General features: G+C 59.7%; 1 protein-coding gene across 3 annotated transcripts in view; it reads left to right on the top strand.

The window, feature by feature from the left end:
• The window catches only part of STK32C (serine/threonine kinase 32C), a 100,230-nt gene that overhangs the window by 43,220 nt on the left and 29,177 nt on the right, over positions 1–27,833 (top strand). For all 3 annotated transcript variants that reach the window (XM_007964465.3, XM_038009749.2, XM_038009750.2), the window contains exon 2: positions 17,258–17,313. In XM_007964465.3, the coding sequence (XP_007962656.1) occupies positions 17,258–17,313 (56 nt within the window). The remainder of the gene's footprint in view (positions 1–17,257; positions 17,314–27,833) is intronic.

Below are 27,833 nucleotides of genomic sequence, written 5' to 3'. Positions count from 1 at the left end.
TTAGCGCCATGATGGACATGAATGCGCGTGTCTTTTTGGTAGAACGATTTGTTTTCTTTTGGATACTTGCTCATAATGGGATTGCTGGGTCAAATGGTAATTCTGTATTTTTTGAGGAATCTTCAGATTGCTTTCCGCAGTGGCTGAACTAATTTAGATTCCCACTAATAGTGTATAAGCGTTTGTTCTCTTTTCTCTGCAGTCTTGCCAGCATCTGTTGTTTTGTGACTTTTTAATAATAGTCATCCTGACTGGTGTGAGATGGTGTCTCATTGAGGCTTTGATTTGCATTTCTCTGATGATTAGTGATGTGGAGCATGATTTTCATATGCTTGTTGGCCATTTGGATGTCTACTGTTGACAAGTATTCATGTATTTTACCTGTTTTGTTGTTGTTGTTGTTTTGTTTTTTGAGATGGAGTCTCGCTCTGTCACCCAGGCTGGAGTGCAGCACTGTGATCTCGGCTCACTGCAACCTCCACCTCGTGAGTTCAAGCAATTCTTTGCCTCAGCCTCCTGAGTAGCTGGGGTTACAGGCACTTGCCACCATACCCAGCTAATTTTTGTATTTTCAATAGAGATGGGATTTCACCATCTTGGCCAGGCTGGTCTTGAACTCCTGACCTCGTGATCCACACACCTCAGCCTCCCAAAGTGCTGGGATTACAGGCATGAGCCACTGCGCCTAGCTGTATCTTACCCATTTTTTAATAGGTTTATTTGTTTGTTGCCTTGTTCAGTTAAGTTCCTTATAGATTCTGGGTATTAGAACTTTGTCGGATGCGTAGTTTGTGAATATTTTGTCTCTGTCTGTAGGTTTTCAGTTTACTGTGTCGGTGGTTTCTCTTGCCATGCAGAAGCTCTTTAGCTTAATTAGGTTTCCCTTGTCACATTTTGTTTTTGTGTTAATTGCTTTTGAGGACTTAGTCATAAATTATTTCCAAGGCTGATGTCAAGAAGGGTGTTTCCTAGCTTTTCTTCTAGAACTTTTATAGTTTGAGGTCTTACATTTAAGTCTTTATCTTGAGTTGATTTTGTATATGGTGAAAGGTAGAAGTCCAGCTTCATTCTTCTGCCTGTGGCCCCCCAGCTCTCCCAGCACCATTTATTGAATGGGGAGTCCTTTCCCGATTGCTTGATTTTGTCAGCTTTTTCGAAGATCAGATGGTTGTAGGTGTGCAGCCTTAATTTTGGGTTCTCCATTCTGTTCCATTGGTCTGTGTGTCTGTTTTTGTACCAATGCCATGCTGTTTGGGTTACTGTGGCTCTGTAGTATAGTTTGAAGTCCAGTAATGTGATGTCCCTGGCTTTGTTCTTTTTCCTTAGGATTGCTTTGGCTATTGGAGCTCGTTTTTGGTTGCATGTGAATTTTAGGATAGTTTTTCCTATTTCTGTGAAAAATGACTTTGTAGTTTGATAGGAAGAGCATTGAATCAGTAGATTACTTTGGGCAGTATGACTATTTTAACAATGTTGATTCTGCCAGTCTGTTAGCATGGGATGCGTTGCCACTTGTGTCATCTCTGACTTCTTTTTTATTTTATTTTTTTGAGACGGACTGTCTCTCCGCTGCCCAGGCCGGAGTGCGATGGTGCAGTCGTGGCTCACTGCAACCTCTGCCTGCAGGATTCAAGCAGCTTCCTGAGTAGCTGGGATTACAGGTGTGCACCACGCCTGGCTAATTTTCTGTATTTTAATAGAGACAGGGTTTTACCATGTTGTCCAGGCTGGTCTCAAACTCCTGACCTCAGGTGATCCACCTGCCTCGGCCTCCCAAAGTGCTGGGATTACAGGCGTGAGCCACCGTGTCCGGCCCCTGATTTTTCCCGCAGTGTTTTGTAGCTCCCCTTGTAGAACTTGTTTCATCTCCTTGGTTAGGTGTATCCTGGGTATTTTATTTTACTTTTTGGCTATTGTAAATGGGATTGTATTCTTGGTTTGGTTCTCAGCTTGAATGTTACTGGTGTATAAAAATGCTGCGGGTTGTTGTGTGTTGATTCTGTATCCTGAAACTTTACTGAGGTCGTTTGTCAGTTCCAGGAGCCTTCTGGAGGAGTCCTTGGGGTTTTCTAGGCATAGAATCCTGTTGTCAGCGAGGAGAGGTGATTTGGCCTCCTCTTTTCTTGTTTAGATTCCTTGGTTTCTTTCTCCTGCCCAACTGTGCTGGCCGGGGCCTCTGCCCTGTGCCTCGGAGTGGCTGATGCACATTCCCCGGGGTGGCTGTGCCGTATCGGGTTTACCTGCTTGTGCACCGATGGGTGCTGGAGTTGCCTTCACCTTGTGGCTGCCTCGTGGGTCGTGTTCCATGTGGCCCACCTCTCATGAGGAGCCCCCACTGTGGTACCAAGGTCACTCCGCTGGCTTCTGCTGGCCGTCTGCCCGCGGTCGGGGTCTGTGCCCCTGTGAACCTGGCCCCGCATGGAGGCCACACGTATTTCCTCGAGGGAGGCAGACTTGTTAGTGACTTTCCCATGTGTGTTTGATTTCTTGTCTGCTCCCACAGACCGTGTCGCCACAGAGTTCGGACACTGCCATAAGCCCCTGCTTTGTGCTCTCCCTGGCAGCCGGGATTCTGTGACTGTAGTTCCTTTCAGGGTGTTGAAAACTTTGATGACGTGTAGATCCCTGCCCGAGTGATACTTGCTCCATCCTACTTGTGTTTGCGCTTTATGAAGAGGCTGCCGTGCTTGCGGGGTCTTCTGGGACTTGCTTGCAGGAGCTCAGAGCAGGCCTGCAGCGTCTGGTGGCTCCTGTTGTCCGTGTCCACACAAGGATCCTGAGCTGCCTCGGTGTGCGCGGCCAGGACTGCTTTCTCCCTGTGCCTCTGCCCACTGGCAATTGAGGGTGTTGCACTGGGTCGGGGGCTGTCTGTCCTTCCACTGGAAGACCTGGTGTGGACGCACAGGGTTGAGGAGCCTGGGCGGCTCCCTCTGAAGACCCGCTCCTTCCTGTGCCGTCTGTGTGTCCTCCTGACTGGAGCCGGCCGTGCAGAGATGTCCACGTTCCAGACCCACCCATCCGGAAGCCAGCCTGGGGGTGCGTGACTCTGCGGATTGTTGTTATGTTGGTTTTGTTTCCTGAAACTTTACTGAGGCCATTTGTCAGTTCCAGGTGTCTCATTCCTTCCCAGGGAGATTCTCCAGCCACCTGGCAACCCTGCAGCCTCCCCATGGGGAGCAGGGGTCGTCTCCAAGTCCTAAGCTCGTAGTCCCCGCGGCCTCCCCGTGGGAAGCAGGGGTCGTCTCCAAGTCTTAAGCTCGTAGTCCCGGTGGCCTCCCCGTGGGGAGCAGGGGTCGTCTCCAAGTCCTAAGCTCGTAGTCCCGGTGGCCTCCCCGTGGGGAGCAGGGGTCGTCTCCAAGGCCTAAGCTCATAGACTCTGAGGCCTGCGGGAGGTGGGGACACCAGTCTGTCAACTTCCCGTAGCCCCAGGGGCCGGACTGAGGGGAGGCAGAGCTCTGTGGGCCATGGGCCTGCTGGGGTCCCGAATTAACGTCCTGACGGGATTCTGGGAGGGAGGGTCTGGCAGCGCTGACCTCACGGCCTGTCCCCTGTGCTCTTGTGGGCCTTGGCACATCCAGGGGCCCCCAGGCGCCACTGTGGTGTTGGGCGCGGGCTTTAACTGGGCCCCGTCTCGCCCCCTCCCTGCCCTCCAGGTGGTGACATGCACGTGGTGAAGCAATGCCCCCCTGGCCACTGGTGGCCCCCGTGAGCACTGCATGGGGCCCAGCCTCGACCACGGGGCGCTGGTGCAGAGCAGTGGGGTGTTCCTCATGGGTGTCTGCTGGCCCCTGCTTGCAAGTGGGCCGAGGAAGCAGAGCGGTCCCCTTGAATGACATGATCCAAAGGTGAGGGTCTGGGAAGCAGCCCCCTGCAACACCCAGGACCCAACAGCGGCACCCAGCATCCCGAGATGGTGGCCTGTGTGTCCAAGGGTGTGGGGGGCGTTGGGGTTGGGGTGGAGCCCGTTCCCTGGCACACGGGAGGGTGTGAGGGGCGTTGGGGGTTGGGTGGAGCCCGTTCCCTGGCACACGGGAGGGGTGTGGGGGGCGTTGGGGTTTGGGTGGAGCCCATTCCCTGGCACACGGGAGGGTGTGAGGGGCATTGGGGTTGGGGTGGAGCCCATTCCCTGGCACACACGGGAGCTGGTGGAGGCAGAGGGGTCGTGGGGGCGGATTTCGTGCTGGCTCCAGCTTGACCTCCTGCCCCTCCCATGCGGTTGGCTCTTAGTGGTGCCATGTCCTTGTCTGCAAGCCGGACACCTGCGAGGACCCTGGGCCAGAGCTAAGGGTGGGCTTTGGTGCATCCCCCAGTGGCTGAACAGGGCCAGGGGTCAGGCGGACATGGAGGCCATTGCCGTCCCCGACAGCATGGCTGGGAGGATGTGTCAATGTCTCCTCAACCTGAGCAGTTATTTCTGGGGACGGCTTTGACTCCGGGGTCCCTGAGCCAGGTGACCCTCTCTCAACATCACCAGGGTTTAGCTTGGATTCTTTTTTCCTGAACCAAACTTTACGCAGTGTGTATTTGTGGTGTGTGTGCATGGGGCCTCCATGATGTGCGTGCTCGGCCCTCGGTCTAGAGCCCATGTAGGAGACTCACCCATAACAGGAAGCTGGCAACCCCTGCCCCGCGAAGTCTGACGGGTCTATTCAGGCCGGTTGAAAACACACAGCTCCTTCATTCGGGCGACCTGCCCTGTGAGGGCCCACATCCCAGAGAGTCTGTAGTGAGCGTCTCAGGGAAACTGCAGGGACTGCTCCGGAATGCCGGGCGTGGTTTCCTGAGATGGTGGTTATTAGTCCGTTCTCACATTGCTAGAACTACCTGAGACTGGGCAATAATTTATGAAGAAAAGAGGTTTAATGGACTCACTTCTGCAGGCTCTACAGGCAGCCTGGCTGGGAGGCCTCAGGAAACTTACAGTCACGGCGGAAGGCCAAGGGGAGGCCAGCATGTCCTCATGGCCGGAGCAGGAAGGAGACAGTGAAGGGGAAGTGACCTACACTTTTAAACGCCCAGATCTCGTGAGAGCTCACTCACAATCACGAGAACAGCGAGGGAGAACTCGGCCCCCGTGATTCAGTCACCTCCCGCCAGGACCCTCCTCCAACACTGGGCGTGACCATTCAGCATGAGGTTTGGGTGGGGACACAGAGCCAAACCATATCAGGGGGTTACCTCTTACCGTGGATAGAAGGAGGGTCCTGCAGGGCCCATTTTCCCACCTGCCCAGGGCTTGGAGGCTGGGATGGGGAAGGTGCCCACGCGGATGAGAACGGTTGGCTATGGCCCTGTTCATGCCCCCAGTACCTGGTGCAGGGCCTCCCAAGCCATAGCCCTGTCCATGCCCCAGCTGTGCCCACAGTGCCTGGTGCAGCAGCCTCCCAAGCTATAGCCCTGTTCATGTGTTGTTGAGTGAATTCTTTTAGTTGGAGATACTTTCCTACCATTTGCCATTAGCATTTCTAGGATAAAATTCTTTCCTGATGAACTGGTCACCCTTAACCCCTGTCTGCGCGTGGGCGGGGACCTTCATGTTGTGGAAGAGGCCATGCCCTCGAGGCCCTTCCAGCCCCTCCTCAGCACTGTGGTGTTTGGGGTCCTCGTCCAGCCCTGAGGTGTGCGACCGCCTGGCCTGGGCCCGCTCAGGAGAGGCACTGGGAATACGTGTGAGTCCAGAAGCAGCTCCTTTCCAGGGCCTGCCAGCCCTCACAGCGTCAGCGTGGACCACGGTCAGTACCCAGGGTGTCAGGTGCCCAGAGGACCAGCCATGAGCCCGCTGCCCTGTTCCTACTGGGTGGGCTGGGAGGAGTTCCAGAGGAAGGCATGTGCACTAGCCCAGCCACCCAGGAGAGCACGTTGGACCCGTCCTGAGGATGACAGGGGCTCCGCCTGTTCTTCGCAAAGAGCCCTGGAAGGGCCCCGTGGGGTGGTGGTTGGGGAGGGGGCGGCCAGGGCCGTGCTTTGCGTTTTAAGAAAAGGAGACTGTGCGGAACTGCTGTTGACGGTTTGAGGAAAGGTGCTTTCCACTCTACCAAGTACTAATGTGTGTGGAAATCAGACGGGAGCTCACGCCACCTTAGAGCAAAGTTCCCGCTGTGCCCGCAGACACCAGCCCAGCCATGGCAACTGGGTCCTCTTGCCCGTCCACTGCAGATCCAGGAGAGGCGGCTGCCCTCCTCTCTAGGTCAGGTCAGGCCGATGTCCTGGGGCTGGGACACTTGGTGTTGCTCCCGGGGTGGTCCTGGGGGCCACTCAGCTGGCATTCCTCACACGTGTGTGTGTTGGGGTGACAAGGAGAGGGGCAGCGAGGGTACTTGGGACGTGGAGCCCTTCGTCCTGACTGATTTTCCGGGGCCAGTGGCGTCCGTGCACTGAGGGGAGCCTCGCTGGCCTTTGCAGCCCGTGCCAGGGGCTGTGGCTTTCAGGAGCCTGCTGGGCCGAGGTCTCCTTTGGGCCTCAGGCAGGCTGCACAGTGGAGGCTCGAGAGCCCTGGACCCCACCTCCAGGTGCAGAGGAGACCCCAGCCCAGGGCAGCTGATGGGTCCCCTGGCGGGTATTTGGTTCTGGAGCCCCCTCCTAGTGTCTGCAGAGGGGCCTGGTGGATGGGGGGAGGTGGGAGGATTGTGGGGGTGTCAGGCCTGGGTTTGCCATCATTGGCTCACAGTGGGCGCCCCTGGGGACAGAAGCAGAGAGAGGGCAGGGCAGGGGGCCGGCAGCAGAGGGTGGGCACCAGATGGGGTGGGCAGGGGTGATGTGGCTTTCTGTGCCAGAACAGGCAGCATCCTGCCACCCCCTCCTTCACAGCTCCACCCGTCCGTCACTTTGGCTGCGGGGGGCGTGACGCTCCCTCCCTGCTCTGAGTCACTCCTCCAACTCCGCCCCACTCCCTGGAAGCTCTCGGGCACCCCGAATGACCACAGCCCGCTGGCCTAGGGGCCTGTGACTGCCAGGAGCCACCTCTTCCTAGGAGCCCCTCCGTCTCCCTCTGTGGGAGACAGTGGCATGGATGTGGGAGGGCTGTGCCATCTCCCTGTGTGGGAGACAGTGGCATGGATGTGGGAGGGCTGTGCCATCTCCCTCTGTGGGAGACAGTGGCATGGATGTGGGAGGGCTGCGCAAGACCCCAGGGGCTGCAGATGGGAGGATGGAAGGGTGGATGGGTGGACAGGGCTTTTTCCAGCCTTGGCCCAGCCATACACGTCCCCATCTCATGCTGACCTCTGAACACACTGACCTCTGGGGTCTTTCAGGGGATTTCCCGTATCCACAGGCCTCCTCCCACTGAGGACCCAGCCTCATGGGCAGCCCCCAGCTGGCCCCACAGCAAGTCCTGAGTGTGGCCCTTGAGGCAGCTGCACCCCAGGACACAGGGCCCTGCCCATCCATCTGCTCCCAGGCCAGGGCTCCTTGCTGGGCTGGTTGGCTTCGATCCCCAGCCACGGGAGCAGGAGTGCCCCGGGAGGGTGGGTGTCGCTTACGCCAACAGAGTAGAGGTCCCGTTGCTTTGATCCCCAGCTGCGGGAGCAGGAGTGCCCCGGGAGGGTGGGTGTCACTGACGCAGACGGAGCGGGGGTCCTGTGTGTGCTGCCCTTCCCCTTCCTGCGCTCCACACCCTTGCGTGATGTTCGCCCGTGTGGGTCCCTGGCTGTGCCCTGCATCAACCGCGAGCCTGTGGGGCTCCCATCTGCTGGGGCTCCCTGCAGTGCTGTGGAGGGAGGGGAGCTCGAAGGATGGGGTTGGGATGGTTCCAAGGGGAGAGACCTCCCAGAGGCCTGGAGATTGGGGAGGCCTGAGCAGGGTGGAGGTGGCCTTGGTCCCTACAGTGGATGTCTCCAGTGGCAGTGACTGCAGTGGTTTTGGGGTGGTGGCATCGGGGCAGGGAGCATCCTTCCCTTTTCGGGCTGGGCTCCAGCTTCCTGTCTGCACCTTTAGGCCCCTGCAAGCCTCGGGCCCCAGTGGCCTGGCCCTGCCCCAGGCTGCAGAGACCAGAGCCAGCCCTACTGGGCTGCTCCTGGCTTCATCCCTCTGCTGTTTGCAGCCCTGGCCCCCACAGGCTGAGCCCGGGACAGCAGGACCCCCTCCACCTCTGGACTCTGGATGGGCCTCTAGGCCTCTTGAGGAAGGGTGGGGGACCTGAGCTGGAAACGCTCCTCAGGTGCCGCCCCTCCCAACTCGGGAATCACATGATTGTTCATTATGGGACAGCTCCTGGAAGACGATTCACTGAGGCCGGGGGCGTGGGTACATCCCTGCTGGCTGGGTACCTGCTCTGTCCTGAGCACCCTGTTCCAGGAGCCGGCTGAGGCCCAAGCTTGGGGGAGATGGAGCCGGCCCAGGCAGCATTGGCGACACAGGCCAGGGCACCCTTTCCACTGGGGTGCAGGTGCCAAGGCCTTGCCAGAGCAGGTCCAGTGTGTACCGCTGACCCCACTGGGGCCTGAGAACTTGTGGAGCTGTGTTTGGGGAGAGGACAGGCAGGGGCAGGTGCCTGGGCTTGCTCCTCCTTATCCACTGCTGCTGCTGCTGCGGCCAGCGTCCTCCCTACCTGGCTGGGCACACCTGCGTCAGGGTTCAGGACTCAGGAGGTGCCCCAAGCCCCACCCCGAGTCAGGGCCAGCTCCATTTCTGCTGGGGTCCGGGCGCACGCCTGAGTGTCTGTACCTCTGGACGGGGTCCGGGGCGCACGCCTGAGTGTCTGGACCTCCGGACGGGGTCCGGGGCGCACGCCTGAGTGTCTGGACCTCCGGACGGGGTCCGGGGCGCACGCCTGAGTGTCTGGACCTCCGGACGGGGTCCGGGGCGCACGCCTGAGTGTCTGGACCTCCGGACGGGGTCCGGGGCGCACGCCTGAGTGTCTGGACCTCCGGACGGGGTCCGGGGCGCACGCCTGAGTGTCTGGACCTCCGGACGGGGTCCGGGGCGCGGTCTGAGTGTCTGGACCTCTGGACGGGCAGCCCCAGGAGCAGGCTTCTCAGCTGCTGCAGGGCCAGGCGGCCTTGGAGTCCTCCAGGTGTGCCCCTGTGGGTGGTCCTGGAGTGCTGGGCCCTGCGCAGTGAGAGGCAGGAGTGGGTGGGGCCAGGCCTCGGACAGCAGGACCCCTCTGGGCGGCCCAGGGGGAGGCGCCACTGCCCACCACTCCAGCAGTGGGGGGAGCTGGAGGAGCCTAGGTCCCTGCTGCTGTGGGCGACTCCCTGCGGTCCCAGGCACCGCCCCTCAGGCCCTGGAGGGCCTGAGCCTCCGCTGCCCGGAGATGCTTTGTTGCTCAGGCGGTTGCCTTAATCACTAATTGATGGCAGTTCCCCGTGTTGTCTGAGGATGTCGATATTAAACACCAGAACACAGTTCCAGACAATTTCAGACCAGACAGGACCAGGATCCACAGAACTGACCGGGAAGTTGCCCCTGAGCATGTTTCATGGGTGGAAGCTTTTACTGTAATTAAGGTCAGGGAGGGAGATGGCAAGAATGCTGCCCTCAACAGGGTCCTGCCGGGGGTGCGGGCACCAGGACCCTTGGCTCTGGGTATGTACCTGGGCAGGAGAAGCCACGATTGTTTCAGAGCCCGGGGCCCCACAGGCCTCAGCTCTGGGCTGCTGCCACATCCTGGATGTGTCTGTTTCACAGAAAAGGGTGAGGGCATTGCTGCCAAGACAGAGCCTGGGGCACAGGATATGTTCCCAGAGTAAGACTCCAGTTGGCTCCCCGAGGCTGGAAGGGCAGTGGTGCCGGCTGAGGACAGAGCCCTGTCCTGGAACTGCCCGGGGATGCTGGGAAACTGCCAGGCCACCTGGGCGAATCCGAGCTGGACACCAGGGCTCCAGGGTATGCAGAGGCTGCAGGCTGCTGGTCACGGGGGTCTGCCCATCTGCTCCTGGGTGAGGGGATAGTGGAGAAGGGGAAGGTGGCCAGGTGGGCCCTCTGAGACGCGTGGGCAGCGCACATAATGCTGGGCCGTGGCACTGGCACCCAGGCATGACCTCGAGGCTCCAGGCCCCCTCTCGACTGAGGAGTCCAGGGTCAGAGGCCAGCACCCACGCCCACATCCCCTCTCCTGACCTCTGACCTTCGTGCCCTGGGGTTTCAAGACATCCTCAGTGGTGCAGGAAACTGCGTGGGGCCCAGCAAAGACTGAGGGACTGGCTTCCTCCAGGGCCCTGTGCTCCTTTCCTGGGCGCTGTGGCTGGACGCTCTGCTCTGTGTTCCCTGCTGTCACTCGGGAGCCTCCCCACCCCTGGCCAGCTCTAGCTCCACCTGTCTTGTCCCCATCTGTGTCGATCTTGCCTGTCAGCCTGGTGAGTCTTTGTCCCCACAGGCCGTGGCGAGAGGGCGAGGGGTCTGTGAGGTGATGTCTGGTGACTCCTGTGGCTCCTGTTCACCCAGTGGGTCAGGGTGCCTCAGGGGCGGAGGGTGGGGGGGCACCCATTGCCAGGAGGAGCTGTCAGGCTGGTTCCGACTCTTCCACCCAGCCCAGTGTTTCCTAAGGCAGGAGCCCCATGCGGGCCAGACATCCCCAGAGGCCGCACAAGCTCTGCAGGGCCAGTGTCTCGGAGTCCTGTGGGACGATTTTCCTCATCACAAGCACTTCCCGGGTCACAGGAGACGAGACGGCATTTAATCAACTTCTGTGTGCATTTCAACCACGTGTGACATTTGATCTTTGTGACAGCTCTCCTAATAATGTCCACTTCTGGTGTGCTGTCGTCCCATGGGTGAAGGGGCTGGTTCTGCCTGGGGACACTCTGAGGTGGGGGCCTCTCCTGCATGAGCGGGTGGGGTGGGCTATGAAGGGAAGCGTCCCAGGCCTGGGACACGCCTGCAGCTGTGGGCAGCTCACCTACCACGTGGCAGCTCTGAAACTGTCCAGCACCCACTTCCTGGGCCTCCAAAGACATCAGGAGGGGACCTGGGGTGTCGGGAGCAGAGCTGATTCTCCAGCTCTTGGGGCAGCTTTCGTCAGGGGTGCACACATTGTGCCGGGGTGACATAGCGCTGGCTCCCGGTGCCCTGCAGCAGCCTCTGTTTACTCTCCTGGACCCTCACTGGGAGCATTTTCTTACCAGTTTTGATACAAGCCCTGGCTTATGAAAAGACTGGGTTTTAACCTGAAACCCTGCTGGGGCTTCGGGCTTTCCCCAGATGGTTTGTTATTTGAAGTGCTCCTTCCACACCCACGTGGGCCAGCTGCTCGGCCGAGTGCTAGACGCAGAGGCGGGTCCCTGCAGGGCAGGAGGAAGGTTCTAGCCAGGCCCACAGGAGGGCAGATCATTGTTTTATTCTTGGGGAAAATGTTGAAATGTCACCTAACGCTTTTACCTTGGACTCGGTGGTGGCTGTGCCAGAGGCGACGTCTTGGCCGTCTCCCACCTTGAGCCGGTGTTTGGCCTTAGATGTGCTGTGGAGGGGCGGCTTCCTTGGCTCTCTCCAGCTCTCTCTGCTCCCTCCAGCTCCCTTTTGCCCAGTTCCCAGGCCTGGCAGGGCCTTCCCAGAGACATGTGGATGGACCACCTGTGCCGGCAACCCGGAAACTAGAAACAATTGCAGTTGGAGAGCTGCTTTCTGGAAAAGCTCCTTACCTTTTCTTTGGTTATTTTGTTGCTCCTAGTAAGCCTGGGGATGGTGGCGAAACAGTCAAATGCTGCGTTAGGGAGGACGAACGTCCATGCTGTCTGGGTGCTGGGCTTAGTGCTGATGAGTCTCGAGACAACCTATCCCTGATTGTGGGACCTGGTTCAGGGACTGAGACCCCAGCCAGCAGCCCCTGGGGAGGACCTGGAGACGCTGCCGGACACCGTGAGAGGTGTGGGAGGCTGGTGTTGGTTTCTCAACCCACCCATGTGGACACAGAATAGAGTGAACTGGGAGGAGGCGTCCCCATGCTCGATTCTTATAGGACTGCTCTCAGTTGCCAACGCCAAAAAATAAAAGCCTTCCGTGAAGAATGAATATTTTAAAAACCCTTGATTCTAATGCATTTGCTGTTCTGGGAAGATTGTGTCTGTGGCCCTTTGGTCAAGTTGCACAATGAGGGCGGGTGCTGGTGGGCCTGGAGCTCCGAGCTGCTCTGCCCCACACCGTCGTGCACAGGCAAGTACAGAGGTGCTTCCTTCAGGCAGTCCTGGTTCCTGGGAAGGAGCCCGCTGTCTGTGAGATGGGACTGTGGGGAGCCGCGTTGGTTCCTCCTCTTACCTGCGTCCTAATTTGAGAGGTGGGCAGCACGGGTAGAGGATGTGCTGACAGTATCACACGGCATAAATCATGCTGAGGAACGTGACAGACCAGTCTTGGCCCCCATAATCACGACCCGTGCCCACACTTCTTTGCCCGGGAGTGCAGGGAGCTCCGGGAACTCCCATGAGAGGACTTTGATGGACTCTGTAGACACTGGTTTCTGGTGACCGTGGTGGTTGCAGGGCTACTCTTGGGACACCAGGCTGATTTGCCCAAATGTCCCCTTCAGAAGTGTCTCCCGATGGCCTTGCAGGATGGTGGTCCCCTCCCCCTTTCCTGCTTTAGCTCCCTCCCTGGCACCTGGCGCCACCCTGTTGGCTCGTTGAGTGTCTGTTTCCCCCACTCTGAAGAGTTCACTCTGGGAGGGCATCTCCCTCCTTCCCAGGTCTGGAATGGTCTTGGCCAGTGGTTCACGTGGTGACGTCTGACCTTGGCTGGTTAGCAGGCCCCCATGTCCCCAGCGGGTCCTCGACCAGAGCCTTCTGGTCAGACAGTGCCAAGGTCCAGCCCTGAGTGGCCCAGCAGGATGAGATGGGGATGTGAGCGGGCGGCGCGGGTCGGAGGCCCCAGAATGTGCAGGGCGTTGACCTGCATGTGGTGGGTAGGGAAGGGTTTGCATTCAGGGCTCAACCCCCAGAAGCCAGGGTCGATCTGAGGTGGGCAGCTACCACCCTCTTGGGGTGCTCACCCAAGTCCTCAGGGGCTGAGTGTGGGGAGAGGTGGGGTAAAGAGATGGTGCTGGGGCTCCTTTGCCCCCCTTTCCCAGGGCCACAGGGCTCCTCGGTGGTTCATAACAGGCTCTGTGTATAAGGAAGGGGCCACGCCCACTTCCCTCTGAGGCCCAGATCAAGTGACCACCCCAACCCTTTGCACACTCACTCCTTCTGGGGGCCTGCCTGGCTCCCTTGGTGACCAGGGCTGCCCACGGCACCCCCCCACAGCCCTGTTCCTCTGCTCCCTCTCCTCCCATCACAGGGGCCTGGTCTCCGCCCCCTCCGTGGGCCCCCGTGAGAGGGGACTTGGGACTAGGGGAAACTGGGTGGGGTCTGGGGGCAGATGCATGGCCTGGGGGCTCAGGAGCTGGGGCCAGCCCTGCTGTTGGGTGACCACGTGGTGGCTCCTGGACCCCCCAGGCTGGTCCTGTGGCAGGTAGGAGGCAGGTGTGTGGGACCTGGGGCTCAGGGCTCCTTGGGGGTGACCCCAGAGATGGTGGGGTCCTGCTGGGATGTCCCTGGCTCCCCTAATACTACGATGCCGGTCAGCCTCCTGCCAGTGCCCGTGACTCACCTGGCAGGGTCTGGGACAGTGGGTCCCTGAGTGGGGATCCCTGTGGACATGGCTGGCAGAGACCACTTGGCTGGGGGCTTCTCATGGGTGCTGGTGCGGTGAGCACTGCCCACAGGGTTCCACTCTGCTGCTCACATGGTGTCCTGGAGCCACATCCGGGATTCCTGTCCCACCTGCACCTTCCCTGAGCAGCATCCGCATGACTATCTCGGGTGCCACTGTCTGGGACTTGGTGTCCCTGTGGCCGCCCTCCTGGTCAGTCTTAGGAAGCGAGGACAGTTGTGTTCAAATCATAGGCACTGCAAAGTGGGGGCCGCATGTCCCTAACCCCATGGCCCCACCCTCAGCCCCACCCCTGACACTCCCCCAACCCCATGGCCCTGCCCTGGCAAGTCCCCCCCCCTCACAGCCCCGCCCCTGACACGCCCTGACCCCCCACAGCCCCGCCCCAGCACACCCCTCACGTTACAGCCCCACCCTCTGCACGCCCTGACCCCACAGCCCCGCCCCGGCACACACTCACCTGCTGCTGCCTCCTGGCCGGGAACCCCTGCCGGAGCTGCCTCCTCCTCACACCCTCGGGAGGTACTGGCTTCGCAGGTGTGCAGGCACAGGTGACACAGTTGCCGTGACTCCCTTATGCTTCTGGCTTGTTATTTAATACATTTTGCTTCCCATCCCTTTCTTCTCCAGGAGAGACTAACCTCAGGAACTTGTGCTTATTCTCTAAGGTGGAGGTGATAGTGGCTGGGCTTTCTTGCTGGTTCACAGCTCGGGGGGCCAGAGGCTTAGGGCTCCACGCTGTGCGGGCTGCTTGGGGTCCTGGGGGAGGCCACCAGAGCACGCACCCATGCACAGGAAGATGCTGGCTTCGTTTCCCAGGGCAGTATAGGACTGGATTCCAGGTACCCATGTGCCAAGTGCCAGGGTCAGGGGCCTGGCACAGCAGGTGCCATGTGGCTGTCCTAGGCATGCACGTGGGTGTGGACCACCACCCTCGTCCTCAGCTCTGTTGGGAATGGCCAATGCTGTGCCAACCATGGGCTTCTGTGCCCGCTGGGGCTCTTCTGCCTCTACTGGGTGCTCCAAGAAGGAGCACAGGGGTCTCTAGGCAGTGGCAGCCTGGGCCTGGGTGGAGCCTAGGTGGACAGAGGGTCCTTGGACCCAGAGCTGCCCAGCAGAGTTCATCTCCCCAAGCTGTAGGCAGCCAGCTCAGCCCTGGGTCTTGCCCTGACACCCTGTCCCCTCCCCACTGCAGGGCAGGCCCCGCAGACTCTGAGGTCCATCCCGTTGGGGTTGGCTGCTGGATGGCATCGGTGTCCCTGTCTCCCTGCCATGGCCCAGCTGCCCTCTCGTTCCCCTCCCTCCTCCAGTTCAGCCCCGTCCATCACACGTGCCGGTTCGCAGCCCACTTTCCTTTAACATCTGGTGACATCGGGTGACGCCACATGGCGGCAGCTGCTCCCTGCCTGTGGGGCTGTGGCCCGGGCTGCCTCGGAGTGGCTTCGCTGGTGCCAGAGCAGCCTCTGCCTTGATGACATAATCTCTGTTTGGGCATGCGTAGGTTTTCCTGAGGGAGGAGGCTGGGATGCAGGGTGGGGTGGCTGCCGCCTGGAGCTGGGGATCTTGGGGGCTGTGCCAGCTTGTGGGTGTCGGCCACAGGTCTCATCTGTGCAGCACAGTCTGTCCTCTGCGGCCTCTCTGCCCAGTGCCCAGCTCTGATGCCTGGCAGCCTCTTCTCTAACCCCTTGAAACCCCACCCCCTCCATCAACCCGGTCCTGACCCCCTGTGCCAGTCAGTGTCCCTCTAGGCACTTGCAGAGGGGAGGTGAGGAGCGCCTTTCTAAGGCGCTTAAATCAGACCGCTCTCCCCCACCTCTGCAGAGTCAAGCCCCACTGCCGTCTTGTGCAGAGGAGACCAAGGCCACAGGTCACAGCCCCTTTCTCACCCCCAGGTGCTCTGCTGACCGCCCTCCCACTTCACCCACTGACCAGCTTGTGGATCTGTCCATACGGTGGGGTCCTTTTCCTGCCTGTGCCCAGGCTGGCCCCTCACCTGGGCACCCTCTCCCTGCCCCCTGCTGATGCTCACTTGTCTGGAGGGCCCAGCACAGGCATCCTCTCCCCAGGATACGACCCTGCACCTTCACGCCGGCTCTGCCCTGTGCTCCAAGTCCTGAAGCCTCCATGGGTCCTTGTCGTGGCGCCCGTAGCTCAGGCTGAAAGACCTCTGGGTGTGTGACTCTGTCCCCAGGGTCCATGAGGATGGACACTTTGTCTGCTGTGTCTGTGCTGAACCCTGGTGCTATCCTGGAGCACCCTGGGAAGGGAATGGGCATTTTCCAGTTCAGAGGAAAATGTGAAGAAACCTTTCTTCTAGAAACTGTTCTATCTCCTCCTCCACACACCAAGTGCCTAAAGCACTTGCCCCACCAACGGCACAGGGTTAGGGTTAGGGAGCAGTGGAGATGAGATGAGACTCCAGGCCGTGCCTCCCAGAAGTGGTCAGTACCCACCCCGGTGTCTCCCTCGGTCTGCCTCTGGCCTTGGCTGTGTCTTCCCTGCCTTTAAAATAACCATGTTTGTGTGTTGCGGGGGCGGGTTCCAGATGTCGAATTCCCCACAGAATAAGTTAACATGAGGCTGGGGTAAAAGCGGGTAAATAAGTGAAATGTTGTGAACCAGTGGGTGTCCTAAACCTGGCTCCAGGGCACAGGGCCTTGCAGTGAGAGCCATGTGCAGGCCCTTCATGGGTGCAGCACACTGGGGGTGCAGACCCGGGGACACGGGCTTGGGGGTGCAGAATTGGGGACATAGGCCTGGGGACACAGGTGGAGGCAGCTGCTGGCCTGGGACTCATCTGGAGGGGCTCATCCTGGAGGCCAGTGGGTGACATTGTGGGACCCCCCATCTTGTGTATGGAGAATGTCCTGGGTTTGAAAGGCAAGTGGAGGCGGTCTGGAAAGCCCATCAGAATCCCTTTCCTTGGTGTGGATAGAGGCTCCCTGGGCAGGGCACACGGGCAGGTCTCATGAGTGACAATTGGGGGGCCGTCCTTTTCCTGGAAGGGCTTGCAGGTGTGGGAAACGGTGCCTTCTGCAGCTTTGCATAGGCCTGCGGAATGGCCCTCGTGCTGGGCGCAGGCACTCCCAGGCCACTCAGGTCACGGTGGACACAGCTGCAGCCCTGAGCCTCCTCTCATTCATCTTGGGGCCGTTTGAAAACTCCCCCAGGCTTGCCCAGTGAGTGTCAGCAGGGCCGACGCCCCTGTCCTCTGGAGACGCGGAGCAGGGTGGAGGGGAACCAGGAACAGCTGCCCACGCATGCGTGGCTTCCCCCAAAACCCCGGGCCTGCCTGTTTGGGGGTGTTCACGGGACGGAGCAGCTTTCAGTGGGGGTGGCCGGTGCCCGGGACGGCAGCCCAGTGGAGTCGGACTCAGGCGTGTGTGGCTCGTTCTTGCTGTGTCCCTGCTGTGGTGGGCGCCTGCCTAATCCTGTAACAGTCCTGGGAATAGGACGTGCGTGACCCCAGGTCTTCACTGACTGGGGCTCAGCCCCTCCTGCCTCGCATAGGAGCGAGAGTTCAGCCCGCCCCACGGCGACCCTCTTCTAGGGTGAGGGGCCCTGGCAGCATTGGGGTGGGGGGTGTTGAGGTGAAGGAGCTGCTCTGGGGTGGGGGTTTGTGCCACGTGGGGCCTTCCTGCCACCTCACCACGTGTCCCTCTGTTTTATTCTGCAGTGAACTTTGACCACTTCCAGATCCTTCGGGCCATCGGGAAGGGCAGCTTTGGCAAGGTAAGGCAGGGCCTGGCGTGGGGATTGGGCTGACGGCTGAGGGGGCAGAACCGTGGAGCCGGACGTGCTGTCCCCTGAGTCCACCTACCCCCATCCTCCTCGGGAGAAGCAGCCTCACCCGGGCAGAGGCTCCAGGTCCTTTAGGGAGGGCGTGGGCGCTCCTCCTGTGGAGGCAGCCGGCTGTGCCACCATCAGACTGGGCCCCATGGTGTCACCAACACCGCAGCGTCCACGAGCCACGGGGACAAAATCGCAGCTTTGGCTGAACCGGAGCCCAGAGGCCGGGCTGTGCCTATGGCTGCTCCTCAGGGCCTGCAGGGGACAGGATGGAGGGTGGGTGCTGAGCGTGCATCCTCAGCTGGGCCCTGTCCTCTTCCCTATCCCTGTCTCCAGCCGCGTCCGGAATGCCCGGCTGCTGTCCTCCACGTAGGCCTGCTGGCTGGCCTGGACGGAGCCTGTTCCTTTACGCTCCTTTTGTTTTCTCTTGGCCAGATCTAACTTCCTGATTGCCGCCTTGTAATATCTAGAGATCAGGGGCAATTATAACTCAAAGAGGCTTAACGAGCACTCGGGAAAGGTTGAAATTAGCCCTGCGGCTTCTGCGCGAGGCTCTGTTGTGGATGAATCACTTCTGAATGGACAGTTCTTTTCAGCTGTCCCGGGAGGCTTAGCAGATGGGCTCTGCCTCCCTCCCGCTCCTGGCTGTACAGCTGCCTGGACACTGTCTATTTAAGCCCTATAAGCCCTTTTTAAAGCGATTGCCGGGCTACCGGAGTATAATACGTAGGGTATTTGAATGTGATTAATTACCTCCATTTCATTGTATCGCAAGCCATGGCTCTGCTGGGTTACTTGCGGCCTGGGGTGATGAAAAGTCAGAGTGAATGAGCCCCTTTGCGCAGTGCGCTGAGAAAGCTCCCGTGCACTGGGGAGAGAGTGCTTTTGAGTCCCTGCATGTGGGGAGGCGCCCGTGGACCTGCACCGTTTTGTTGCTGGTGAGGCCAGTTGAGCATCGAGGTGAGGTGCTGAAGCCGGCGGAGCCCGTCAGAGACACTCAGGGCTGTTGGGACTGACTCGGACCCTCCTGTCCTCCCAGCTGAGCCTCAGTTCTATTCCCCAGGCCTACAGCCGGTGCACGAGGGGCAGGCAGGATGGAGTTTGGGGGGGACTGCTCCCCTCTGGCAGCGGAGGACGGCAGCTGCGACGGGGTTCAGGAGAGGTGGCTTAGGGGGACCCTGGGAGTCACCAGGCATCCAGAAATCAGGTTCAAGGAGGGAGGCTGGGAAGCCTGGGCCCAGCCAGCATGTCTGGAGAGGGCCAGGCCAAGGGCATCTGAGGAGCAAAGACCTGCCCTGGGGAGCGAGGCTGGTGGGTGCAGGTGCTGTTTCCTGGGGGCCCCGGCGTCTCCCCATTGCCCCTGTTGCCCCTGCCTCTGCTGGCCCTACACCCCTGCCTGGGGATGGTCCCCTCCTCATGAGCACAGGTGGGCAGCCTCAGCCCTGTCACCGTCTGTAGACCCTCCCAGGATTCTGCTCCTCGGACCAGTTCTTAAGAGGCTCGGAAAAGCCAGCTGGCCCAGAAATGGGCAACTGTGGAGTGAGGGGAACAGGAGGGAGCCACTGGGTGCTGTGCTCAGATGCAGGGTAATGGTGCGCCTGGAGAGTTCCTTCTGGCTCCCAGTTAGGCGGCCTCATCAGGCCTGCAGGGGCTCTGTGCAGCCCTTGTGGATGGATGCCTGGCACCGAGGGGAGGGTGAGGTGAGGCCTTTCACTGACCTGGAGGGGTCCTTCCAGCTCTTTCACTGGCCAAGGCAATGACCCCATAGCCAGAAGAATGAGGACCCCATAGCCGGAAGGATGAGGGCTGAGAAGGGCAGCTCTGTGTGTGGTTGGGCTGTAGCTGCGTTTGCTCACATGGGGCCTCAGTTCAGAGGGACTGCAGCAGCAGAGGCCCCAGCCACCCCTGTTTCTGTGCAGGAGGTGGTGGGCCCAGGCTCAGCTGCACCCAGGCCCTGCCACTGTTGGAGCCACCTGTGAAAATGGCTCTGGATCGAGGGGTGGGATCCCCTGGCAGTGCACCGGAGCCCACCCATTCAGGAAGGCGCAGTGTTTGGAGTCCGACTGGGTAGAGTCCGATCCTGCCAAATGGCCATGGTGCAGCTGCTCTACCCGCCGGGGCCACAGCTCCAGTCTTGGGGCCGCCGCTCCTGGAAACGGATTATCTAGACTTGGTCCTTGGTTTTTGTTTTTGTTTTCAATTTTTAAAAAATTACAGGCCAGGCGCGGTGGCTCAAGCCTGTAATCCCAGCACTTTGGGAGGCTGAGACGGGCGGATCACGAGATCAGGAGATCGAGACCATCCTGGCTAATACAGTGAAACCCCGTCTCTACTAAAAAATACAAAAAACTAGCCGGGCGAGGTGGCGGGCGCCTGTAGTCCCAGCTACTCGGGAGGCTGAGGCAGGAGAATGGCGTGAACCCGGGAGGCGGAGCTTGCAGTGAGCTGAGATCCGGCCGCTGCACTCCGGCCTGGGCGACAGAGCGAGACTCCGTCTCAAAAAAACAAAACAAAACAGTGAACTACACATAACAAAATTTACCATTTTCACTGTTTGGAAGGCAGCTCTGGGGCCTGAAGTACATGGTGCCCCCCAGTTCTGTCCAGCTGAAAGTGGTGGCCTTAGTTAATTCCAGGACTAACCACTTAGTGGGAGGAATCTAGACTTGGAGAAAATCTGTTTCTCTCTGCCATGGACATTCCTCCAGCCTGCCCTCCGCCCCTGCCTGCCCCCTCGCCAGGCGAAGACATCCAGCCCCCGCCCTGCCCCTGCCCCGCCCCCTCACCCGGCATAGACATTCTTCCAGCCCACGCTCCGCCCTCGCCCCGCCCCCACCCGGTATAGACATTCATCCAGCCCACGCTCCGCCCCCGCCCCCTAACCCGGCATAGACATTCATCCAGCCCATGCTCCGCCCCCGCCCCGCCCCCACTCAGCATAGACATTCTTCTAGCCCACGCTCCGCCCCCGCCCCGCCCCCTGCATAGACATCCAGCCCACGCTCCGCCCCTGCCCCGCCTCCCTGCATATTCTTCCAGCCCACGCTCCGCCCCCGCCCCGCCCCCTGCATAGACATCCAGTCCACGCTCCGCCCCCGCCCCGCCTCCCTGCATATTCTTCCAGCCCACGCTCCGCCCCTGCCCCGCCCCCACATAGACATCCAGCCCACACCCCGCCCCCTGCATAGACGTTCTTCCAGCCCACGCTCCGCCCCCGCCCCCAGGCCGCTCAGTGTGATTAAATTCTGCCTGGCGCCTTCTCAGCTTCCAGCCGGGGTTACAAAGGCCTCGGTGTCTGAAGAGCCCGCTGCTTCCCCAGCACTGCCTGATTGTGCTTGTTCAGAATCCAGGACAGCGAATTCCAGCCTCAGGCTACAGTTATCTCTGGCTGCAGGCTGTGATCACAGGAACCACGCGTGGGGGCAGCCCCTTCCCACGTCCTTCCGGAGCTGGTGGGTGGTTGGCTTGGATGCTACTGCCCCAGGGAGGAGGGGAGGTCGCTGCCCCGGGATCTCTCTGGGACTAGGCTTGGTTGGGGGGCACAGACCAGTGCAGGTTGGGCCGGGCATGAACCCCAAGTCCATGCCGAGCCCCGGCCCCTCTGGCCTGTCAGGTGGGCCCCATCTCTGGACACAAGTCTCTTAAAAGCCGTTGACTTTTCCGGGCTGTGGTTCCCCTGGGTGGGGGTACAGCGTTTTCCTGTTCTTTGGGCCAAAGTTTCCCGAACCAAACGCGCCGTGAAGGAGCTGCCCCTCCCGCTGCCTTCTGAGGCTGAGCCGGGTCTGTGAAACGTGCTGGCAGTAGGCACGGGGGCAGGAGGAAAAGCATACGAATTTATTGTTAGTGTTACATGTGCAGGGCATCGTGGGGGGAAAAAATACCCAAAACAGTGGTGGGCCCCGAGGGCTGGCGGGCAGGCTGGGAGAAGGTGGAGTGGGGGCCGCATGGGGGGCACACAGCTTTTAGGGACGACTACAGGGCCCCCAGAGACGCAGTGGGGACTCTGATGGTTTGTGACTGAGCCTGAGGCGGGGGTGGATCCTGGCCTCTCTCCAGGGGGAGGGTCCCTCTTCCTGGGCTGGTGGTACTGCAGAGGGGGGCTGAGCTGGCAGTTCCTCTTGGAGGGTCTGTCTGTAGACAGATGAGGGGAGTTCAGAGAGAGCCCCCCACCTCAGGTGCTGTTTTCCAGTGGCTTCTGCTCCAAATAGTCAACAAGGCAGAGTCTGGTGGTGCCACCAGAGCCCCTTCACCGCCCATGCCCTTCTGTCCTCCTGCTGCACTCCCCCCACCTCGGGTCCTGCTCCACTGGCCCCGTGCCCCAGTCGCCCTCAGCCGCCCCACTCCCAGTAGCTCCCAGCTCATGGCCCCTCTCAGAGGACAACAGACCCTGGCCCCCATACATGCTTGAAGGCCGTCTGCACCCAGCGCTGCCTCATTCACGATCAGGGCAAGAAACATTCTGTTCCGGGGAGAATGGAGTCCATTTGGAATTCAGCTTTTTTTTTTTTTTTTTTTTTGCTTTTTTTTTTTTGAGTCAGGGTCTCCCTCTGTCACCCAGGCTACAGTGCAGTGGTGTGATCTCGGCTCACTGTGACCTCCGCCTCCCAGGTTCAAGTGATTCTCGTGCCTCAGCCTCCTGAGTAGCTGGGACTACAGGCGTGTGCCACACTCAGTTAACTTTTTTCTGTATTTTTAGTAGAGACGGTTTCGCTGTGTTCGCCAGGCTGGTCTCAAAGTCGTGACCTCAAGAGATCTGCCCGTTTCAGCCTCCCACAGTTCTGGGATTACAGGTGTGAGCCTCCACGACTGGCTGGATCAGCAGGCTCGAGGTCTGGAACTGCTTGTGGACAGCCTGTTGTGGGTGTGGCTGTGCGCAGGCCTCTCTCTGGGCGTCCCGCACTGTCCCCTGCAGGGTGTGCTGACCAGCGAGGCGCAGTATTCCAGAGCCTCTTCTACGCTCTGCCAAAAATGCCGGCTCTTCCCTTGTGTTTATTTTTCCACATGGACTTTTGAATATGTCTTGTCAAAATAGAAAGTAACCCCACTGGGATTTGGGTAGGATTTACATTTTCAGATTAACTGAGAGCAAAGTTGAGATCTTACCTCTCTAGGGGTCTAGTGCCTTTTACCCAAATAGGCGTCTGCTTTTTATATTGATTCTTCATATTTTGCTATGTTTATGCTACGTTGTTCCTGTAGTTATTATTTGTCACGTAACTTTTTGCTACTGTGACTAAGAGACTTTATTTTGTAGCTTTTCCCAGTGTTAAATTGTCAACTTTGTTCCTGAGCTGCGCGGCCCTGCGTCCTGCCTTCTCGCACCTGTCAAAGGGGCAGTGGGTGTCCTCTGGAGCCACGGCCGTGCTTCTGGCTGGAGGAGTTGGGTGGGCTGGGCGTGTGGCTCTTGTACCTAGCCTGGGCAGCAGGTGTGGGTGGAGGGTCAGGTTTGGCTTTGCCAAGCTGTGACTGGTGCTCCTGGGAATAACAGCCAGACCCTCACTTAACTAGGAGTGTTTTGGGTGTGAGGTGCTAAGTGCTGGGAGATCACATGTTCCTGTTGACGTCTGTAGGCACAGAGGCTGGGTTTCCACTCGGCCAGAATGCTGCAGGGAGCACCAGGACGCCAGCTTGGTGTTGTCTGATGGGCACAGCTATCAGGAGGCAGAGGCGTGTCTCTAGGGGTGTGGTGCTCCTTTGGGGGTTTGAGAGCCCCCTGCCCAGATGGATTTCTCGGTGGCACGGCTGGCTGTTGGGCAATGGTTATAGTTGGGTGCAGCCCCGCCCCTTGACCCTGAATGGGTCTCTGCTGTCTCCTCTCTAACCCCCCTAGCTGGCTGGGCTCCTCGCCCTGCCCTGCGCACCCCTTCCCGCAGGCCGTCCCCCTTTCCGAGAGAGAGAAAGAGGCACAGGCGCATGGCGTCCGCGTTTCCCAGGCTGTGCGGAAAGAACTAAGAAAACGGGGGTCAAAAGGCCTTCACCACAGCCCCCACCCACCCCGAGGAACCGCCTGTCCTTGCAGTGACCCCACGTCTCAGGTGAACCCAAGAGAGAAGCAAGAAGAGGGAGAGCACGTCTGTGGGTAAAGAAGGGCTGCCTGGCCGGGCTCCCCAGCTCCATGTCCCTGTGCAGGGCCTGTGGGCGTGGCCCCTGGATTCCACCTTGCCTGGGCCCCCTGTGCTGTCTCAGCGAGAAGACAGTGCCTGTGGTCACTATGGCAACCTCCAAGCGGCTGCTGCAGGACCACCCTGCCAGGTGTGGCCGTAACGCAGCGGCTGAGCCTGTGGCCTCTGAGTCCATGCCGGGAGGAGCTGGTTCTGAGGGTTCCTCACATCCATCGGGGGGATTCGCTGCAGGTGGAAAGCAGCACTGGCCAAGAAGAACTCGGAGGTGTCTGGGTTTTGGGATGAAACTCAATTGCCAGCTTGGAGTCATGGGGGGTCCCAGACCACCACCTGGGGGGCTCGAGTCAGCGCTGCCTGTAGCCCAGGCTCTGCCCTGGGGGGGCTTCCCTGGGGGGCCTCATGCTCTCCAGGCCACCAGGATAGCAGCTCCACCGGAAGGCAGCCTGGGTGACCTCAGCCTGGCAGGCAGCTCTGTTCCTCACGTTCGCAGCCAGCGGACACTGATGCTGATCGGAAGCTGGGTGTTCTGGGGGCTGCTTATTTGTGATGTGTGTTCCCATGGTGAGCGATGTCCACCCTGTTCCTGAGATGTCCAGGCCTGGATTCTGGACTTGGGATCTGAGGACCCTGGGTCTATGTGCCGTGGGTGACCCTCACGCGACAGCCCCCTAGTGTCCGGGAAGCCTGGTTGAAAGGGAGCCAGCAGTGGCCTCTGAAAGTTGATGACGTCCAGCAGTGTCTGCAGAAGCCCCGTGATGCTGGCCTGCTGCCAGGCTCCCGGGGCAGGGGCTGCTGCAGTCACTGCGGGCAGCTGAGCCTGGGTTTCTCCCCAGACACCTCTCACTTCCCAGCAGCACAGGCTCTGGCTTCCTCGCCAGCTGGCCGCCCGGCCACCCCGCTCAGGGCAGCAGGAGCCCTTTGTGGCGGCCACAAGTGTGTGGCACAGAATGACCCCCATCTGGCAGGGAGTGTGCGGTGCCCCTGGGGACCTTGCAGCAGTGGTGTTTCTGGACTTCGTTAGTTGGGACTAAGACGGTTGGATACAGGCTTTGGGTTTTTGCTGACTTTGCTGTGGTTTTGTGATTGTGTGTGTAAGATGGGCTCCCCCAGCTTGGGGAGGATCGTGTGCTGTTGCTGGGTCCAGAGAATGTTTACTGGGCTGAACTGACCTGTCCTCCTGTGGGGACCAAAGGAATCTGCTGGCTGGACCCAGGGCCCCAGGACAGGCTGTGGGGAGGTTCAGCGCACACAGTGCTCTTCTCCTGAGCCCTCATACAATCTGTAAAATGCTTCCCGAGGGTTCTGGCCTGTGGCTCTCAGGAGTGTGGCATATAGTACTGGCCACCACAGACCCTGTCTGGCTTTGGGGTTTAAATGGTTAAGTGCAGTGTGATCTTCCTCCCTTGGACCTCTGATGGGGAGTGCTTGGCCCCACATTGGCCCCACATGTCCAGCCTGGCACAGGGCGAGGGTTTCAGGAGCGTTGGGGGCCCAGACAGGGCTGGACAGTCACCCCGGCACTGCAGCCTGGTCTCTGCCCAAGTGTCCACCCAGCTTGCCCCCTCCTCCGCGTGTATGGACGCGTGTGTGCGTGCATGTGTGCATGGCTGTGTGTGTACATGAGCATGTGTATGTGTGCCTGCATGTTTGTGTGTTTGTGTGTGCATGTGTGGGTGTGGTATGTGTGTGTGTGTGCATGCATGTCTGTGTGTTTGTGTGTGCATGCCTGTGTGTGCGCATGAATGTATGGGGTATGTATGTGTGGGTGCATGCATTGCACATGTATGAACTGTGTTTCCAACGCTTTAATGTCAGGGCTTTGCTGACCGTGGAGAGACTGCCCCTCTGGGGCCAGCCACTTCCTAGAGATCACAAACACTTGCCTTTGGTTGCCTTTCAAATGAAACCCCCAACCCACCCCCAGCTGTCTCCTCTGTGTGCTCCCAGGCTCGGGCCCACATCCCCTGCACAAATCACGGCCTGACCTCAGACGCCCAGGGTGGGCCTATATCCCCACAGGCCAGCCTCCAGCGTGCTCACCCGGCTTTCCCCACCTTTCCCGAGGAAGCCTCTGCCAAGGCTCTGCCCGTGTTTCCCCATCACGTCATCTGTCTCTGAGACCGTGGTGTTCCCCTGCGTGGTGTGGCATGCCCCTCCTCCTGTTGGGAACTGTAACAAATGGTCTCATCAATGGCAGGCGTCTCCTGATCTCACTCACCTGCGTGATAAGAAAACCTACATTTTAAAGCAAGAGGTGTCTCCTGAATCATGTAGATCTCTTGGGCCTGCTGTCCAGCTTCCCATGGGGGCCTCTGAGAGCAGCTGCCGAATCACAGTCCTTAGTAGAAGCTGCCTCGGTCCCAAGGAGGCTGCCCCGTGCCCTGACCAGATAGTGGGAGGAAGCCCCCTGCCAGGGCAACTGGCAGTTCTCCAGGCCTCATCCACTTGCCTGCCACACTGAGGGACCCAGCTTAGCAGCTGCCTTTTCTCTGGGAAGGTCAGCGCTGGAGAGTCTCGGGGGCTCCAGGCTGTGCTAGGTCTGACCACCGTGGCTTTGAAGGAGACAGAGATGCTTAGGATTAAACAGACCACTCTCCCCGCCAGGCCAGAGTTGGGACGGGGGATGACAGCGCTGATCAGAGAACCCAGAGGAACCCTGTGTACACAGCAGCTGCAGGCTCCTAAAGGGTCGGGGGAGGGATCGTGCTCTCCCTGCCGTGGGGAAGCTGATTCTGCCAGGGCCGGTTCCACTCCAGGCTCCAGAGGCAGAGGGGTGAAGCTGCACCAGGACCAGCCCCGCTGGCACACTTAGGTTCCTCTGTGCCTCATCCTCTGCTTTGGATTTGCCTCCACCACCACTGCAGGACCAAAGAAATCCTGTGTGGGGCCTCGGTGCAGAGTCCGCATGGAAGAAACGGTTACCACATACTCCTAAATGGGTCAAAACACGGTGGGAACTTGCCGGGCCCATCTCTCTGGGTCGCCCAGGCTGCACCTTTATGCCTTAAAATCAGCTGTTTCCCTCATGACTAATTCAGGAGGAGAAGAACTTTCGTATCCATTTTCTCATTTTCTTCCCTCAACAAGCGCGTGCATGGTCCTTGCCTTGCCTTGGAGCTGCAAGGAAGCTGAGGCCAGAGAGGTGGCCCTGCTGGCCTCAGGTCAGGTCACCTGGCTTAGGAGGAACAAGCACTAGTGGAGGTCCGAGGGGCCCAGCCTGTGAGCCCAGGGAGCACAGTCCAGGGAGTGGGAGCCCAGCAGGGCAGGAGCCCAGGGAGCACAGTCCAAGGAGTGGGAGCCTGGGGAGCACAGTCCGGGGAGCACAGCCCAAGGAGTGGGCATTTAAAACGAAACTGCCCGCCCAGCTGTCAGCTCTGGTCTCAGCAGCCGGGAGGCTGTGGTCAAAGAACAAGGGATCTGTCCACGTGTGTGGGTCCCTGAGGGCCGGCCTCACCTTTGGGGGTAGAACTGGGCCAGGAGGGTTTCCGTGATACAACCACAGCATGGAAGCTGAAGATCTTCTCATACTTACAGACCTTGGCGGGTACGTTGCAGGCCTGGTGCCTACAAGCACTTGGAGGTTGGGGGCACAAACAGGGAGTGCAGGGACCCTGGGGCCAACACGTTTGTCGGATCCAGAGGAGCTCTGCTTGGTGAGTGAATCCCAGGCACCAGGTCCAGGGTCACACCGTGATTGACATGTAAACTGGCAGGCAAATGTCTGAATGGCCCAGGAAAGGAAACCTCTGTTAGGTGGGAGACTCACCTCTAAGTTTCTATCTCTGGCCACCGGCTGGAGCCGCTGGGGTGAGTGGGGGATAGTATTGGAAACCGTGTTGAGGGTGACTGAGCCGTTCTGGTGTGGAAAGTTAAACTTGTATTTGAGACTGACCTGAGGCAGCATGACGTCATAGGCACCCCTCCCGGGCCGCCTCCCTGGCTGTCCTGCAGCGAGCCCACGAGTGAGAAGCAAGCTTCCTCGCCATCCCGCTGGGCCCACGCGTGGCAGACACAGCTGCCCAGTATGTGTGGGGCCCGTGCACGGTGGGGTTGCCACCTGCCACCCGGCCTCAGCTTCCTCATCTGGACTGGGAGCCCCTGGCCACCCCATCGGGTCACCCCCTTCTGGGAAGCTCATGACAGGTTGTGGCATCCAGGACCACAGGGGCATTGTTGACCATTTCCGGGGCAGTCAGGCGTCCCCATGGGCCCAGAGTCCCGGCACTGACCATGTCCCTCTGCTGACCAGGCCATGTGCAGGCCCTGCCACCTGGGGAAGGGGCTGGGGTCCTTTCTGTACTCCTGACTGAGGCCCATGCATGGGTTTTGGGGCCACGGAAA

This window comes from Chlorocebus sabaeus, chromosome 9 (genome assembly GCF_047675955.1).
Source record: "Chlorocebus sabaeus isolate Y175 chromosome 9, mChlSab1.0.hap1, whole genome shotgun sequence".
Taxonomy (NCBI): domain Eukaryota; kingdom Metazoa; phylum Chordata; class Mammalia; order Primates; family Cercopithecidae; genus Chlorocebus; species Chlorocebus sabaeus.
This window is presented reverse-complemented; position numbering and strand designations above follow the sequence as displayed.